Below are 19166 nucleotides of genomic sequence, written 5' to 3' on the forward strand. Positions count from 1 at the left end.
GAGATCATCAGACCCAACCAGAGACACATTGCTGAGAATTCTCAAACAATATTGGATATGAACACTACATCATCTTAATTCTGAAGCTGCTCGCCTCACAGTTCGCGTTGTGTTGTGAAAAACTCATTATCCCCGACTCATTACGAAAGAAAGCAGCAGAATGCGTGTGATGTACCTCCATACATCAAAAACTTTTATTGTAATAATCAAGAAAAATGTGTAAGCAGGACAAATTACATTTTTAGAAAGCAACATTTAGACAGACAGTGGAACAGCAGACCATGCGCTCATACTCTTCGATCGAAACTCGCTTCAAAGAAAATCCATTTGTCACATAAACAAAAAGAAATTAAAGGGGATTTATTTTTCCAACCATGTTTGATATTAAATTCAAATTCATCACCTTATAAAACACCTACACAGGTTTAGATTTGCCTTGCTAATGATCAGCCACAGCCACCTTCGCCCGTCGCTCCACCCTCAGCCCGGTCTGTGTGCGAGCACAGCACACAACACACCTTAAAGTCCTTCAACTTCTCACGCAATAAAGCTTTATAATGCGCTCGGCAAATTTCAGATGCAAAATCTAAAAACTGAAAAATAAAATTCTCAATCAAAAAATCCTAAGGGGAGGTGAGACACACACGCACACACCCCTGAGACGGGTGCATCTGCATATTGTGAAAGCCCTCCTTTAGGGCTGCGGACAGTATTTTTACGGCGCCATCGCTGGGCCTATTCGAGTGGCTGCACGGCCAGTCGACAGGAGACGGATCCATATTCCTGCTTACAATTAAAACTCCTCCTCCTCCTCCTCCTCTTCGTCGTCCTCTAGGTCACCGAAGTCGATGGACGGCCTGTTCTGTGCATCGTCTTCATCAGATTCAGCATAGGAGTCTGAGAGACGGTAAGAGGGAACAATGCAATTATATTCACATTTCGTTATCATCTTTTCAAATATTCTTATTTCATAAACTTAAAAAGTCATGCAATAATGGAAAAAAAAAAAAAAATCATCTAGTATCTATTGAGGATGTGTGTAGGTTCACATGCATGCCCAAACACACCCCTGTTTCTTATAGCAAGTTACACCACAGCGTTGTTGAATACTCAAATCTAATTGGTCAGCTGCAAATATAATATGTATGAAATATATACATATGAAATGCTCTTGTTTTAATACGTTATTGTTTCTATACTATCAGGTCATTCACAGGGCCTTACGCCACTGTTAAATAAGAAAATAAGAAAAATAAGTGCCTGTAATCACTGATTTAATGACGTTTTCTGAAAGAGATGTCCATTTTACATTTATGGAAGGAGTCTCCAGTGTCAGCGCTTTGTAACAGTAAGTTTTCTGTCAAGGGAAAGTCTTCTGGACAGAGGAATTTACGCTTTGTGGTTTCTCACCAATATGACAAGTTACCTTTTTTGCCTTCTTAATTGTTTACAGCTACAATAATGTACCTGTTTACATTAATGTAACTATAAACAGATTAAAAAAAAAAATCATTCTTTAATGAATAAACACCATAATTTTTGACAAAGTGCTGTGGTATAAGAGGAATAAAACACTTTGGCCATCACTGTCATCACCCTATTGTTTATCTTCCCACAACAGAACAAACCAAAGTGTCTTATTCCTCATTTACACAAGGCAAATCTTACATGTTATATTAGCCGTGCGGTGAAACAGTACTTACCCCCAAATCTAATGAGCTTTATTTAATTTAATCTATTTTGAAGTCTGAGAGTATCAATATATGAAATGTGTTGTATGGAAAAACCAAAATAATAAGGAAAGGAAAATTGTTCAAAAACGTACTTTCAAGATTGTCCATGTGTTCGTGAAGAGTTCTCGCCAAGTTGAAAAACTGAGCGAGAGAGGAGGAGGAGAATGTGACTTTGATTTGGAGAAAACATTCACATTTCAAAAGCTGTTAAATGTACAGTAACAGGAGGTGCGCCAAGTGCTCAGACGGATAAGTGTCTCTGAGAGAAGGAGAAGGGTCTCACCCCGGCTTCGTTGACCGCGCCCAGCACGTCGGAGAACCTCTGCTCACACAGATGCAGCAGCACCACCAGGTAAAGGCCACAGCTGATGAACTCGTACTCCGACTAACACACACACAAACACAGAGAGAGAGAAAAGTGGAAAAAAACAGTCAAATAGTAAATCAGTGAAATGACATTAAGAGCTTAATGAGATTTCAGTGTATATAGAGCTGATGACAAATGACTACAGTGAATCTGCACTCCTCTTACCCGCTCATGAGACCTGTAGAGCTCATTAATGTCAAAGTTCTCAATGTTCAGGTGCAGCTTCTCTTTGCACAGCTCACAGGTAGTGATGGCTTCCAGGGTTGAGCCTGCAAAGCCATAAGAGTTAAACAGATATCAGGGAAAAAAACCACCTGATCACAGCAACACATGTAACCGAGAAGGAAACAGAACAAAGGGAAAAGAAGAAAGAATGAAGAGGATGAACAAAGAAAAAGGATAAAGGAAGATGCAGAGAGGGGAAGAAAAAGAAAGAAAGATGGCAGGCATAGAGAAAGCAAGGCACACAAAGAAAAATAAGGAAAGACAAAAAATGTAGGAAGGCACAGAGCGAGAGAGAGAGAGAGGCCATGGCTGAAGAAGAAAAAAGGTGGAAAAAAGGAAGTTAGAGGACAAAGGGGAAATAGAAAAAAAAATACATCGGACAATAAACAAAGAAAGAAAGTAAGAAAGAAGGAAGAACACAGAATGAAGTGAGAGAGAGAAAGAGAGAGAGCAAAAACACAAAGAAAAAGACAATGAAGAGGAGAAAGGTTATACTGAAGGTTATAAGGAAGGCACAGAGGGGAAAAAAGGAAAAGAAAGAGAAAAAAAAGGCACAGAGAAACAAAAGTTTTTTAATAAATAGTTCCTTTCTCAAGCTCAAGGTCACATTACAAAATCCATTACAGAAAGCAGAAATAACAGAATTGCAACACAATAAGGGCAAACTAAACAGAATCAGAGATGACGCACGCTTGATTCAGAATCAACAGATGCGTTAGAAAAAGGACAAAAAGTGACAAGAAAACTGTAAACATGGCTGAACATGGACAACATGCCAGAACAACAGCAAAGGACACAGGACACACAAGCAGGAGTAACCACAGCACGAGACGGGAAATTCCAGGATGGGGATTTAGATGCAAATGAAAGATGCATTTTTTAATACAGCTTTAAAATTTGAAATAGAGGAGACTTGTCACGGGAAGAGAGGAACCAGTAGGGGAACCAGCGGACGTTTTTGAGAACGTCTCAAAAAGAAAAAAAATGCAGTTGTCCCAAAAATGTGCAATGTTCATGTCTTATTTTCAGCGCAGTCACGTAATTTTTAGTTGCACGAATTGTTGTTATGGCAAAGAACTTATGCCCCTGACGCCCCAAAACTTTGTCTGACTAAAAGTTTTAAAATGGATGTGTATTAACCTGTTAAACAAATCTGGCAAGATATAAAAAGGCATGAAGGATTAGTAAAGAGGAGAGAGAGTACTCACCAGAGCTGATTTTGGAGCGAAGCCACTTCTTGATGCAGTCCTGGTGAACGTACTGCAGGCTGCCTGTACACCTGCATGGCTCGATGAGCGGGTTCGAGCTCGAGGTCTCTCCCATCTGACAGATCCTGCAAAGATCCCCTTCGTCTTCGTCCGAGTCCTCCAGCAGCAGGCTACCGAGGAAGACAGAAAAATAGAGTGTGGTTAACAAGTTAGCCCAAATAAGGAAATGACAACGAATGAATGTTAGCACCTGCTCGAGCTCTTCGAAAAAAATAAACAATATAGAAAAGTCCTTTGTACTGACTTGGAGAGTAGTACCAACGGATGATCATCCACAGGCTTAAAAAATGTTTTTTTGTTTTTGTTTAAAAAAAAAAAAAAAAAAAAAAAAAAAAAAAAAACCACAGGTATCATTTACTGTGTGCACAGTTTTTGCAAGGTAGATGTGAATCATTAATTACTTTAAAAAAAAAAAAATTAAAAAAAAAAAAAAAAAAAAAAAAACAACCCACCACCCTGTCCTTTCAGCTTTAGAGGACATTTTTACCTCATACACTACAGGTGAATTGTATTATGAAATAACTTTGGCTCAGATACTGCTCAGGCTCTTTGCAAGCCATGTTTCTTTGACATTCTGACCTCTCCTGAATCTTCCGAAGTCTCTCCGGATCTCTAGAAGGAGCAGGTTTCTCTTTCCCTTGCGCCTCAGCCTGATTCTGTCCATCCACTGCTGTATCCAATCCTATAATCACGTTCTGGGGCATGCGGAACAGAGGGCCAGTCATCACCCGGGCGACGCCAGGGCTCCGCCCAGGGATCCGTGCAGCTTCCTGCAAGAGGGAGGAGAGTCCCGAGGCTCTGGTTGGAGGAGCGGCCGTTGCTCCCTCCGACACTTCATCCTCTTCCTCCTCCTCCTCTTCCTCCTCCTCCGCTTCTTGTTCCTGACTGGAAGTTTTTCTCCCGCTGTCAGGGCTGCTGAGAGGGATGTGCGTAGACGAGTGGGCATCCATGCGAGCGCTCTCGTCTCGTCCCTCTCTCCTGCGGCGGGAGAACAGCGGGTTGCAGCGGTTCCAGTTGAGCCAGGAGCTCCTCAGCTCCGACTCAGAGTTCTCCCTCTCTCTGGGTGCAAGTTGGGGCTCACACGGGGACGCCTCCTCAGGCCAGGAGTCAAAGGATCTCGAGGCTGAATTGGAACCAGAGGCAGAGCTCGACTCCTGGCTGGAGCGTCTAGAAAAGAGGCGGGACAACAGTCGACGGGTCGTGCTTCTGCCGTCCGATTCTCCGCCCTCAGAGGTGGGGTTTGGCACAGGAGCAGGGCTAGACGGAGGCGGGCTAGAGCTGCGTGCGGATAGAGGCGTGTAAGGGGACGAGCTCCAGGAGGAGTGGGAAAATGGGTCAGAGAGGGAGGTGGAGTTTCGTGTCGAGTCTCGGGAGAGACGGGGACTGGGCTGGTAGTCGGAGACCAGCCTTTGCGAGGATGGGACAAAGTCGGAGGAAAGACGGCGGCTGGATGAGGTACTGTTCTCCCTGCGGGACGAGGAGTACAGGCTCTCTTTGGGTCGAGCTCCCTGGGCATAGGTAGAGGTCACACGCTCTGGGCGATCTGAAACACAAGGCATGATGGGAATTAGAAAACTGGACCAAAATTACAGTTTAGTACAACTTACCATGACTACCTGTCCACATTAACATGAAGATGGAAAAAAACATTTAGGAAACTCGTCTAGTTAAACACCACTTTAAGACTGTTGTGAAAGTAATGGAAGTTTAAATGTGGAACCTGATGGGCATCAGTGCATCTCCCAAGCTAAAGCTATACGCACACAGTGAGGAGGTCAGTGGTGTGGACCTGTAGCTGGCCTCTCCCAGACCAGACAGGCCCGAGTCCGTCCTCTTCTCCACGTCTCTGCGAGCCCACAGATCGTCTGATGAAGACGAGGAGGATGAAGAGGACCGGGACAGAGGGCTGAGGCTGGACTTCCACAAAGAATCTAAACACAAGGGCAGTTTGTTATTCACCTATATCAGAAAAAAAATACAGATTAGATGTACGTCAACGTTACAGGCAATGAATTCTAATTATTCATAAAAATCAAATCGCAATTTCAGAATGCATTAATACACTCAACACTTTTCCTTTTATACCACAGCACTGTTAAAGCCTCAAATTTGATTGGTCAGAAGGTTATCGTTTGGTTATATGTGATGTTTCTATAGTAACAACTTACACAGGTACTTGTTGGGTGGACGCGCCACATAAACGAATAAAAAAATCAAAAGAGATTTAACATTCACGGAAGGAGTTTCCAGTTTCAGAGCTTTATAACAGTCAGAGGTGGTAAAGTTATAACTACATTTTCCAACAAGGGAAAGTGTTTGCTCTTTGGACTGTTTATCTGGAAGTGATAACAGAAAATAACTTTTTTTAACAGACATTACACAATGACGTGTCTTTTTTTTAAACAAATAAAAAAAATTTGTAATTGTTGGTAAATTGCTGTGGCATAAGATGAATAAAACACTTCCGGACATGCTGTTATAGAAAAATAATCAACTTCTCGGTGGTAAGAGTAACTCTACTTCATCCCTGGCTACTGTTCCTGTTCCTATACCTGCACATACACCATACTGTGTTTTATTCCTTTCAAGAAGAAATCAATTTTAATATTCTACAATATAAATTAAACTATATAAATTATATTGATTATAAATATTGGCCAGTGGAAGAGTACTTGACATGCCTCCCATGTTTGAGTAGGTGCTGCTGGCTGTAGATGTAGCCGGGGTTCTGCTGTACGCCGATCTACTCGTGTAAGACAGCTTGGCTCTTTTCGATTCATCGTCTTGAGTTGAACTGAGGAGACTGGAATACGAACCTAATCCTCTCTCTGACTCAACCTGGGGGGAAAAAATTTAAAAAAAAAAAAAAAAAAAAAAAAAAAAAAAAAGACACCCAAGGCAGTAAGGCATGTTACCAATTTGCATGCAAAGGGGTAAACAGTCGATGAATAAACAAACTAGGTGTTGCATTTACAGGTTTGCTTCTTCCTCCATAAGAGGACTCCGCCCATGGTGGGGATGAAGAGGAGGAAGAGGAAGAGAGGGGCATGGACATCTTCCATCTGGAGTGGCAGCTCTCCGAAGAGCTGTAATCCCTGCTGGATCCCGGAATACGGGGGCTCTGAAACATAGCAAGACGGGTACCGTTAGAGCTGCACACAAAACATCAAAACATGATGGTGTTTAAAATGTTCATGACTTTCACAGAATTTTCAGCATTAACTATCTCAGATTAAAAAAAAAAAAATTCTACTCCTTTTTAATGACAAAAAAATTGGATAAACTCCCACCACAAAAGCACAAATGGTGTGATGGGGCTGACAGGTAAGGAATAAAACACCTGGGGGGTGTGCTGTTACAGGAAAACAATCAGTGATGGGGCTGTGAGATGAAGCAGCGTTACTGTTAACACCTCGAAATTGATTATTTTCCCATAAACAGCATGTCGTTAAGTGTTTTAATCCTCTTATACCACAGCAATTTTCCAACAATTACAAATTAAAGAAAGACACATTGTAGTTTTTATCCGTTTAATGCTGTGGAGCGTCTGCGAAACAAGTTAGTTCCTGTTCTCACTTACATTACAGCAGCAGTCGTTCCCTCAGCAGCCTCGCTTTTTTTTAAGATGACAAAAAAAGACGCAGCTTGTCATGTTACCAAGAAACCGCAAAAATATCAAGTCCTCTGTCCTTGAAAAATTCAAGTTACAGCTTTAGTGCTGACACTGGAGACTCCTTCCATAAATGTTAAATAAGCATCTCCTTACAGGAAACTTCACCATATCAACGATCACCATATCGACGATTTTTTTTTATTAAATTAAGAGGAGTAAAACCTTTCGGGACTTATTTTCCTATAACAGCACACACCTGTGTGTTTTATCCTTTACATATTGTATGCAATAATTTTAGAGTTAACCCTTTGCTGTCCAGATAATGTAATTCTGAGCGGATTTACAGTGCAAGGCAGCGCAGTAGTTCTGCTAGCTCAGCTCATGGCCTGGTTAGAAGCAGCAGAATAGGAGGCTATTTTAAAGTTGTGGGAAATGTGCTTTAAATAGAACTCAAAACAAGTTGGCATCATGCTCTGCTGCTGCGATATGCAAAAGATATTTCTCGTACCATCCCGGGCAGTCCCTGTTGTGATAATGATTAACACAGAGGTATCATGGGAACATGTGACATGCAAAGGACACCAAGTTCAAAGACAGTTCATGCAAATGACAAAAATAGCTGGCAGGTGTTCACTAGGACTCGGTGGAAAGAGAACAAGCAACAAGAACGAGCGCTGTGCTCTGAAATTAACTTGACCTAAACACACTGCCACGTTTTTACAATACCAGTATCTATTTTTGTTTTTTTGTTCCAACGAGTCTCATCTCCAGTTCCTAATCCTTATAATTAACTCTGCTTACAGCATTACAGTAACGGCAGCAGAAATGACATCTCGTCTGACGTGTGTTAACCCTCCTCACAGACAGACACTCAGCCTCTTCGATGATACAACTTCAAGCAAATAAAGGTCTTTAGAAGCTAGTCATGACAAGCTACATCTTAAAGTCATGGGGTTAGCTTGTTTTTGTATATGGGCCTCAGCACACTCGCAGGGTTTAAAAACAACTCGTAACCTTATCTAGTGAGGAGCTCCAGGCCAAGCTGGCGTAAGGGCCGGCAATCCTAGCCTGCACTGTTTCTTTTAAAAAAAAAAAAAAAAAAAGGGAAGTTTGTTCTTTCTTTCCTGTCTTCTGAATGTGGAAAAATATTATGTTGGTTTGCATTGAGGAACTTAGGCAACATATTGCAAAATGTCACATGCCAGAAAAATAAGACAATGCTCCATAACACTTGCTGCGAATTTTCCAAATTTCTAAACATGCTCAAAAGGTACAAGATAGAAATTTGTGATTTAATGCATAACCCACCATCGGCATTGTAACAAATGCTAATTAGAAAGCGTTAATTCTAACCATTGCAACATGTTTTTGTTTACAACGATGTACACTTGCTGTAATTTAAAGTTAATACTGTCAAAATTATTTTTTTGTCACACCAGCCGTCATCGCTAACAGGAACATTCGAGCAGGCAGAGAGAAGTGCGTATTCTTCCACCAATGTTAAGAAAACAGCGAGGACGCTGTGAACGTTCAGTGTGACGCTACTTAATAATTAGCAGCTCCTCAGTTTGTTTATTTTTAATGACCATTCCTGTTTTCTATTGGCTCATAGGTTTGTGAATTCACAGGTCAAAGTTCACCCAGATAACGCTGACGCAAAGCACCTGAAGCACACCCCCATCTATCTCAAACTGTATTGCCATAGGAACAAACCAAAAAAAATTTTACACCACGTAAACAATGAAATCGTGGTTTCTCCACACTACGTAGTGCACCGCACGTCCAAATTGCGAGTCTTTTGCGATTCTCAAACGCAGATAAGGTCTAAGAAGGTCATGTGACATGGTGTTGTTTCATATGCAGAGCTAGGACACACTTCAGTAATGAACATACAAATGAAATTACAGTTAATTATGACGTACATTTTAAGCAGTAACTAACTATATAAAATTCCACCATGTTGAAAAAACCTTCATTTACATTTGTACTTTCTTAATATCATGTTCCAAATGTGAGTTTGTTCAGCATGAATATAGATTCGTTAATAAGTGCAACATGGTGTCCTACAACATTGTGTTCATTTGGAAAACCGTTTCAATTTAGATAAAGTCCGGATTAAGCCGTCATTCCGAAGAGTCAATATTGTGATAGAGTTTGTGCAACTGTAAGTAGTGTGTGAATGCACACAATGCAAACAAAAGGAGCCATTTCTCCCAATCTTCACTTCAATCAGTCCTGAAAGCTGCCAGCGTTATTTGTTTTCATCGCACCGCTTTGTCCAACAGGAGCCCAGGAGAACCCGTTCACCTGCAGATCTGTGCCTGGTGTCAGTACCTGGTAGTCTGAGTCTAGCTTTCCCACAGCGCCTCTGCTGAAGCGCTCGCTCCCCAGCACGCTCCCTCTGCCATAGAGCCGGCCGGCGCTCAGAGGCGAGGACGAGGACGAGAAGGACGACGACGAAGAGAGAGAAGAGGAGCTGGAGACCGTGAACGGCAGCCGGCGAGGCTTCGAATCCATCGTTGAGGAGCGCTGTAAGAAAAAACAAACATATTTACTGAAAAGGAAAAAATATCCACTTTGAATGAGATGTGTATATTAAGTTTTATAATTAACATGATCTTTAACAACAAAGATTTACTTTGTAATCAAACTTCGACACGGTTTCACTTTGGTTAACGTGTAGTTTCCTACATTACCCACAATGCCATGCTGATAGTGTTGCCAATAGGATTTAGCCCTCACTTCATCTCTACCTAAAGAAAACGCACGATGCAGCGGCGCTTTAGTGTTTTAGCCCATCTCCTCATACAGATCAGCTTTCAAACCTTCACCTTTCATACTAACACCATCATCAACACCATCGCGCTCGTCATCTCATAGATCTCTAACTAGCCGAGCTGAGTTTGTCGCAACTCGTACAGCTGCACTGCATTCTGGGATTTGGAGTCCAGCTACACTGGATTTCTCATTAATACAATGTTGAACGTCACTGAAAAAAAAAAAAATACAGTGAGAAAAGAAGCTCTTGCTCTTGCTGTTTTGTTTTTACAGCAATACAGCACCAGCCAACAAACTAGCACCATCACAAATATTTCAATATAAACATGTTTAACATGTTCTAAGGTGAAATTTTCCTTAGAAACAGTCAGCAATCTTTCTAACGCAATAAAAGCTTGCAAATTTTCAGTTTACGGCCATTTTGCACTGCTGACTCACTATCAGTAGGATGTGCACTGCGATAAGAACACCATGCAGCCTTTGAGATCTTATCACCAACCTTCTGTGACATTACTCTTTAAGCCGTATAAACACAGGAAGAATGTTTTTTTCCCCCCTCAATCAGCACATGCTTAGAATCATAACATCTTCACTGGTCCTAAAAGGTGCACAGGTTATTTTCCCCTCTGCTGAACACAACTACCCCACCATCAGCTGCTCTATAAATACCCCTCTACACTCCGGTATCAAAATAGCACACTCCTGCTCCAGCAGGTTAAACTTTTGCGCTATGAGTTTTCAACTCCCAGCTTCCAAAACACAAACCCTGCTGACTTCGACGTTAACAGTTGCACTGCAGGAAATCAGAAACCGTTCTCTAATGACCACACTGATGAGATGAAGACTCAGCCTTGAATCGATTCCAAGACCCAGAGCTTGGCTCGGTCGCTTCCGGAAAGTTCTCTAAGGCTATGTTTAGACCTCCAGACTCAGAGTCGGTCCATGAAAGTACTCAGTTAGTTTAAACACGAGTTTGGAGCTAACTGAGGAATTTCCTGACCCTAGATATACCCGAATTCACATTTCGTACTCCTTAATTCTAAACTCTGATTAAAACCTTGTCATGATTAATTCTGATCATTGATCCGCATTTCTTCCTTCACTTACGCTGAGAAAACCAGCATTAAAACTTCTCACTGAGGAATTCTTTAGTTTTTCGTTGTCCCTCTAATGTGCGCTGCCATTATGTTAATTGAAAACCACCTCAGCTACAAGAATTTTAAAGTAACGCAACAACAGGATTCAAGTTTATAATAAAAATAATCAGGATTGCATCTAAGAAAAGTTTAAAGTTTGGTGTGGTAAAAAGTGTGCAAAACATGCAGTGTAGCCAACTTCATGACTTTGTCATTAGATTTGGTCACTTTCTAAACCCCTTTAACAACTTTATTATTTATTAAAATTAGCCTAGTGACAAATCTAGTGACTGTCTGAGCAGATGTTAGCGACTGTCCTGCGCTCGATACGGCTATCAATCTCACATCACAGCTGCTGGAGATCACCACTGTTCCCAACACCCAATCACTGACCACCATCGCTCCCGACGCCCAATCACTGACCACCACTGTTCCCAACACCCAATCACTGACCACCATCGCTCCCGACGCCCAATCACTGACCACCGTCGCTCCCGACGCCCAACCACTGACCACCGTCGCTCCCGACGCCCAACCACTGACCACCGTCGCTCCCGACGCCCAACCACCGACCACCGTCACTCCCGACGCCCAATCACCGACCACCGTCACTCCCGACGCCCAATCACCGACCACCATCGTTCCCAACCACTGACCACCATCGCTCCCGACGCCCAATCACTGACCACCATCGTTCCCAACACCCAATCACAGATCACCATTGTTTATTCCACCCGTCTCTGTTCTTCTTTTTAAACTCTCTTCTTGGTGATATTTACAGTAATAAAAGCGAGTTATTCCATCCGTAACCATTGACTACCACAGCTTCATTATGTCTTGGTAAACGGGTAGTTTGTGTTGCCGTGACCAAAGAAAGAGCGCTTCTTTCTACAAGAAATAAATTATAATCTATTACATCACAGCGCTGCTGAATTCTCCAATCTGATTGGTCAAAAGCTTTGATTAATTTTACAACAGCATGTCGTTACATCAGCAGCAGGTCCGACAGAAGTGCAGCTGCAGATCACAGGTTCATTTTAATGAGCTCTAATACATTATCATTTCTATAGTAACGGCTTCTAATAAACAGATTAACAATTCAGCAATTTAAGATTTAAGAACATCACAGAACAGTTGATATGGTGAAGTTTTCTATAAGGATTATTTAACATCCATGGAAGGAGTCTCCAGTGTCAACGTGTTTGCAGTTTCTCATGTCGACAATTTTGTTTAAAGACAAAAACTCTATTTTAAAGCATGTTCAGAAACTCTTCCTCTTTCTCATGCAACATGTTTTGATATGCAAAAAGACATGAATATTAATTAATATGCAAATCAGTGCGTGACGTAGAGCTCTGGCGACATTTACAGCATGCATTATCTACTTTCCCCTGAAAACATGACATGAATCATTCTCTCTCTCTCTCTCTCTCTCTCACACACACACACACACACACACACACACACACACACACCCTCCCTCCCTCCCTCACACACACATCCTTCCGTGTGAAAAAGCAATGCAGAAAAACAAAGTTCTTCATCCAGTCCATCTTGTGTAACTTGTGTTTAAACACCTCAGGCTGCTCAACACTGCAAACTGGTTGAAGATCTGCAAAGTCTAAAAGCCATGAACACCACCAACATGCACTTAACATCAACACAGCTGAGATATCTGCTCTTTAATCATCTCTTCTCTTCGGATTTTACACACCAGTGGAGTCAGTGTGTGTCCTTCACAAAATGTCTCTCACTCTGTCTGGCCTGTACATGTTTACAAAAAAATTAGGCCTGATTTCAGACACGACTTGTCAGCCCCGAATACGAATTCCTAAACTGTTTTATAAGCTAAAAACAAACAAACAAATAAACAAAGCTGACAATAATCTGATTGCAAAGTAAATTCGCTCATTTGTCATGCATTAACTGAGCTAGGGCCTGAAATTATAACCGAGCTAAAACACACAAGTTAAAGCTCAAACAAGCTAACAAGGAGTTACACTATATTACCGAAAAAAAATCGATTTCATTACCTATAAATTTTCTTGTATATCACTCGAATTAATAATGTTGCAAAGCTAGAACAAACTCCAGGCCGTGTATTTCTTCCGTTAGCAAGCTAACAGCTAGCTAGCCTGCTAACAACTCTGTCTACTTTTTTTTAACTAGCAAAAAAACAACAACAACCAACAAAAGCAGCGTATAACAAAGCTTGTCAGGCATTTCACCGACACGTTTTATCCATAAAGTCGTTTTTACGTTAACGCGGAGCTCAATTTTGGCAGAAAAATCCGTCTACTGAACGCAAAAAAAGTGTCTCACCTCTGATTTCCCGTCCTTTTTTATCATTAATGGCGCTCCGTGTGTTGATATAGGGGAGGTCACGTGACCCGCGCAGCGCTCCTTTAGGAAACAAGCAGGCAACAACGCCATCTTGTGGCTGGTGATTGACACGCGGTGCGACCAATAGGAGAGCGGGAAATGAGACGTGTCCCGCCTACGTGTCTCTCCATCGTTCAATCAGATCGCTGGATTTAGAAACTGACGTTTTGACACTGAATAAATGTTTGTGTGTTGCAGTAACGTCACCAGTAACACTGTAAATAAATTAGTTTAAGAGTTATATACGAGATTTCTCATGTTTTTAATAATAATTAGAAAAAAAAAGACGTTAAAGGCTAAGAATTAAAGCTTCATACTGAGGTATGGAGAAGTGTTAAGAATAATTCCTCTGGAAGATTAAAAATTACACATGCCTTATATGGCAGCATGTGTGGTTTTATAAGCATCTGGAAATCTATCATAAATATAGTACAATCAATCAATCAATCAGTCAATTAATCAGTCAATCGATTAATTAGTAGCCTGTTTGACTTAAAAACTTAAAAACAAGTAAAGATATAAACAATGTGAATTTGGACCTAATGTGTTCTGTTAGTTGATGTTTCATCAATAAAAAGTTCTGTGTATTTAATAAATCGCCAAAAATATTATTGTATACATCTAAATAATGAGTTTAAAATTGAAATATTTGGATTCTATTCATAAAATAAATCTGTACTGATAAAGAACCTGAGATTTATTTATACTTTAATGGGATCCCTGGTTACAAAAAAAAAGAGAACCACTGGTCTAGAGTGCCTATTATTATTATTATTATTATTATTATTATTATTTTACACCTGCTCGGGTGTTATGCTTTGTGTCCACGTTATCTGTTTTTGTGTTATTCTAACTATTGCTCTGTTAATTCTGTACACTATGTGGCTAAAGGTTTGTGGACACCTGACCATCACACCCAAACCTGTTGCCACCAAGTTTGAAGCACAGACTTGTAGAGAATGTCTTTGTGTGCTGTAGCTTTACAATTTCCCTTCACTGGAACTAAGAGGCTCAAACCTGTTCCAGCATCACAAAGTAGCTTTTTGTAGTTTTTTTAATGCAATACTACTGCTTTATGTTTTATATCATTAGATCCCTTTAAGGAGACACATTTAAAAGAAGTAAGTAACAAACTAACACGTCAGAAACTTCTGAGCTTGCTAAAAAGTATATTTACTTATACTGGGTCGCTCGTTTTTGCCAGATCTTCTCTCTGTAAGCAGGGGGGCACAAACTTTCGCACTGAGCTCCAGCAGAAGTTTGTGTGTGTGTCGCCAGAGGGCGCTGTGTGTCGCACTGCTTCATCCTCGTGCTGCTGCTGCTGCTGCACTTTGCGTTTCTGCTCGCATGGAGCCACGTGCTATTTACCCTATCACTGAGTTAATTAGAAATGCTGCAGATGTGCTAATGAGACATTAATTAGAAAAATAAACATCAGCGCTATTGTATTTAAATCCTAATGCAATAACCTACACCAAGACGCCTACAAGCCCCAATAATCATAAATATGCTAATACGCTCAGATTTGTGCACGTGGAGTGTGGAGAGATTTCACGTTTTAGCAAAAGATCCAGCAATTAATTATATAAAATTATACAGAACAAAAGAGTACTGATCTGTCCAGCTCTGTGGGAATGGTTTTCTACCTGGAGTGTGTGTGTGTGTGTGTGTGTGTGGTAGCTTTAATTAGCATTTTACAGTTAATCATTTTACTCCTTAACTTCTTTCTTTCTTTCTTTCTGGCCTGATTTTTTATTTATTTTTTTTTTGGGTGGGTTTCCTTTCTTTGCTCCTTAACTTCCTTCTTTATTCTGCCTTTCTTCATGCATTTTGTCCCCTTTCTTTCATTCTTTCGCTATTCCTTCCTTCCTTCCTTCTTCCCTTCCTTCCATGTTATGTCGCTCCTTGCCTGATTCTTTCTTTCTTTCTTTCTTTCTTTCTTTCTTTCTTTCTTTCTTTCATGTTATGTTGCTCCTTGCCTGATTTTTTTCTTTTTTTCTTTCTTTTGACACACTCATGATAAGCGTAGAGTTCTGTGTTTGTGTGTGTGTGTGTGTGTGTGTGTGGCGTAGCTTGAATGGTCTTGTTCGTTTTTATTTCTGAGAGCGTATCTGTTTTGACTTCATGAGCAGCTTGGGGTTTGAACATTCAGGTCCGGAGTGTTCGTGTCTGTTGGCCTCCTCGGTTGTGGACGATCAGGATTTTTCTAAACACAGATAAATGTGTTGCATCTGAAGCAGACTGTTTTGTGCATTGTGTTTTCTCTGTGTTTTATAAGATGAAGGAAGAGTGAGGATTGAAAGCTTGTAGGTGTGTGATGCGAGAGCGTGCTCCTCTGCAGGAAAACATGCTTTGAAGACTACACAACAGCCTACACAATGTTCACAGAGAAGGAACAAAAAATCTTCCTTTTTTAATGAAGAGGGGGAGAAGTAGGGATCGGGGCCAGAAGTCAGCAAGCTTCAGATACGGCACAAGGAATGTCTGGCCTCCTTTTTTCCACACATGTGGTAATCACAGAGGAATGCCTGGAGCCCACTTTGCTTTTTTTTTCTTTGCTTTTTTTTTCCACTGCCACACTCCCTTACTGCAGCTTTCCCACGCCATCCCCCTAATTCTCCACATTCTCCAGCTCCTCCACTCTGGGTCAGGCTCTTCCAGAGGACATGATAACCACACACTGCAGTATGGGTGGTGGCATACACACTCTCCAGACCGCTCTCACATCACTACTGCTCATCAGCAAACTCATTATGCTTATGAATAATATCAGTTCCATCCTGGTTTGATCCTGACCTCGGATTTCACATGTTCTCCTCATGTGCATATGGGTTCCTTCCAGGTTCTCTGGTTTCCTCCCACCTACCAAAAACATGTCAGAGGGTAAAATGTGGTTCGAAATTGCCTCTAGGTGTGTGTGTGTGTGTGTGTGTGTGTGTGTGTGTGTGTGCATGTTGTCCTGTGATGAACTGGTGTTCCACTGAGGGTGTATTCCTGACTCACACCCAGTATTCCTGGGATAGTATTCCACCATGACCCTGACCAGGATAAAGCACAAGCGCTCTTTCTTTCTCTTTCTTTCTTTCTTTCTTTCTTTCTTTCTTTCTTTTTTTCTTTCTTTCTATTTGTTAATTTTTTGTTTTCTTTCTTTGCTCTTTATCTTCCTTCTTTTTTCATCTTCCTAGTTTCTTCTTCTTCTATCCTCTTCCTTAGTTTTCTTTCTTTTTCTTCTTACTCCATGTTTGAATTTTTTGTTCATTTGTTTGTTTCTTTTTCTTCTTGTTCCTTAATATCCTTCTTTTCCATCTTTCGTCTTCCTTCCTTCCTTCCTTCCTTCCTTCGCTTCTTTGTTCTTCCATTCACCTCTTTCTTTCTTTCTTAATTTTTTTCTTTTCAGTGTTTTTTTACAGGGTAACCTGACTGTATCCTTTTTTTTTTTTTTCAAAAGAACTTTTTTAATCAGAGCTGCAACAAATCTGCTACATTAGGAATTAAGTGCAATGCTTTATTAGTGTTAAATTTACATCCAGACAAAACACACACACACACACACAGATATATGCCACTACTTGAACACTGTTTAGTATTTTCCAGACCTCCAGGTGCACACAGGGACTGCTGTGATTATGTGATTTGCGCTCCACCCAAAACCACCCTGCTGTGTGAAGATGGACGGCTCATGGGGGATAAACACACACACACACACACACGTCTGTCTTTCCTATCCTTGTGAGTTCCTTCCACTGACATAATTATTAATGCAGCTAATTAATGATTAATGTGATGCCAAATGTCCCCATAAGGTCAAAACTGTTAGATATTCCTATCATTTAGTCCCCAATAAGATACACACACACACACACACACACACACACACACCGGGGTGTGGAGTCGTGGTCAGTCTCCTCACTGGACTGTTTTTTGATCAAACGACATGGAGGCTGGTGTAAATGTGCTCAGGCCTGGAGCTCACGCTGCACTGACCTCCAACTCCTAATCACAGCAGACAGAACGCTGCACAAACACCACCCTGATGTAGCTGACCATTACAGTGAACATTTCAATCCAACCACAGAGAGAGAGAGAGAGAGAGAGAGAGAGAGAGAGAGAGAATACAAACAACTGTTTCTTTACACTTAATAATTTTCAGTTTTAGTTCGTTTTATTAAAGCACTATTTACAGAGACGACATTTCTGCTTTTATCTGAAACCTAAGATGATGCATGAAGCACCACTCCTCCTCTTCTTTCTTTCTTTCTTTCTTTCTTTTTCTTTCTTTCTTTCTCTTCATTGTTCCTTCTTGTCCCTTCTTTGTCATACTTCCTTCTTTCTTCCATTTATTTTATTTACTTACAGTATCTTCTTTGTTCTTCAATATTTTTCCTTCTTCTTTTCTTTCTTCCATCATTTTTCTTTCTTTAGTTGCTGATTGTCTATTTTTTAAATTTCTGTCGTGTTGATTTGTTTCCTTTTCTTCCTTTTTTCCTTTTTTTCCATCTTTCTCCTTCATCTTTGTCTTAATGTATTTTTCTGTCTTGTTCATTTGTCTTGTTCCTTGCTCCTTACGGTCTTTCTTTCTTTCTTTGTTTCTTTCTTATTTGTTATTTCTTCTTCTTCCTTCTGTGTTTATCTACTTCGGATTTCTTTCTCTCTTTCTTTGGTTTTGGTTCAGCTTAGGTTTTCTTTGTTTCTTTCTTTCGTAGTCTCTGGTAGTTTTGTCAGTTTTATGTAGCACCATATGTGGTCCTGGAGGACCGTTGTTTCGTGTCACTGTATACTGTACCACCTGTATATGGTTGAAATGACAATAAAAGCCACTTGACTTGCACGTTGTCTAATTTCTATTTCTGTCTTGTTTATTTGTTTGCTTTTCTTTCTTTGCTCCTTTCTTCACTAATTTATTTCCTCTTCCCTTTCTGTGTCTCTCTGTCTGTCTATCTGTCTGTCTATCTGTAATGACCAGCCTGTGGTTTTGCACAATATTAGAAATGTTCTCATTCAGTGATTACTTTAACAGATCTGTACTAATGCGGCGTGCAGAGAAACCCGGAACTGATCTGTCTGCTTTTTTTTTTTCAGGCAGGTAAATGGTATGAAGCACCACTCCTCCTCCTCCTCCTCCTCCTCCTCCACCTCCTCCTCAGATTACTCTTTATTCTGTGTGGCTGTGGGACTTCTTTAAAAGCGAAAGAGCCCAAAGCCAGGGCTGATACACAAGCTGAGCCATCCTCGGGCAGGTGGAAAGGAAGTGGGCTGTTTCACACAGGTCTAATGATAAGGGCTGAAGCATGTGTTTGAAATGAAACACCTCTCTGCAGCAAACTGTTACACCCTGCATGGCGTTCTTCTCCTTCTTCCTTCGTCTTTTTGTTTTTGGTCTGATGCATTGATAGACAAATCAGTTATGGCACAGATTGTTCTATTTAAAGTAAACTGTGAGCACGCAACAACGACAGCTCGCCTTTTCCCTCGTTCCAGTTGACTGCTACGGCACGTCGAGGCTGAACAGAGAAGCATTTGCTTATTCACTTCGAAATGTTGTTTTAATGCATCACTTCAAATGGACTATGTCAGATATTTCCTGGTGCTCACGCAGCTCACAGTGAAATAAATAGTCCTGCTTATTAAAATGAAATTGTCTTTACAAATGGAGGCAAAGTCGAA

The 19166-nt window shown here is 40.9% G+C and overlaps 1 protein-coding gene across 3 annotated transcripts; it reads right to left on the reverse strand.

The window, feature by feature from the left end:
* Positions 1 to 161: 161 nt before the first annotated feature.
* marchf7 (membrane-associated ring finger (C3HC4) 7) lies at positions 162 to 13577 on the reverse strand. 3 transcript variants are annotated; one of them, XM_026933329.3, is made up of 11 exons: positions 13443 to 13577; positions 9541 to 9735; positions 6568 to 6714; positions 6275 to 6431; positions 5357 to 5524; positions 4173 to 5136; positions 3534 to 3703; positions 2266 to 2369; positions 2017 to 2118; positions 1826 to 1874; positions 162 to 897 (listed from the first exon to the last, which is right to left on the reverse strand). In XM_026933329.3, exons 1-11 carry the CDS (start codon positions 13551 to 13553, stop codon positions 794 to 796), a joined length of 2271 nt encoding a protein of 756 aa, XP_026789130.3. In that variant the 5' UTR covers positions 13554 to 13577; the 3' UTR covers positions 162 to 793. The 3 variants fall into 3 exon arrangements, with proteins under 3 accessions (XP_026789130.3, XP_026789131.3, XP_053086337.1); XM_026933330.3 differs by lacking the exon at positions 13443 to 13577 and adding an exon at positions 13154 to 13433; XM_053230362.1 differs by lacking the exon at positions 13443 to 13577 and adding an exon at positions 10484 to 10632.
* Positions 13578 to 19166: the final 5589 nt, after the last annotated feature.

This window comes from Pangasianodon hypophthalmus, chromosome 2 (genome assembly GCF_027358585.1).
Source record: "Pangasianodon hypophthalmus isolate fPanHyp1 chromosome 2, fPanHyp1.pri, whole genome shotgun sequence".
NCBI lineage: Eukaryota > Metazoa > Chordata > Actinopteri > Siluriformes > Pangasiidae > Pangasianodon > Pangasianodon hypophthalmus.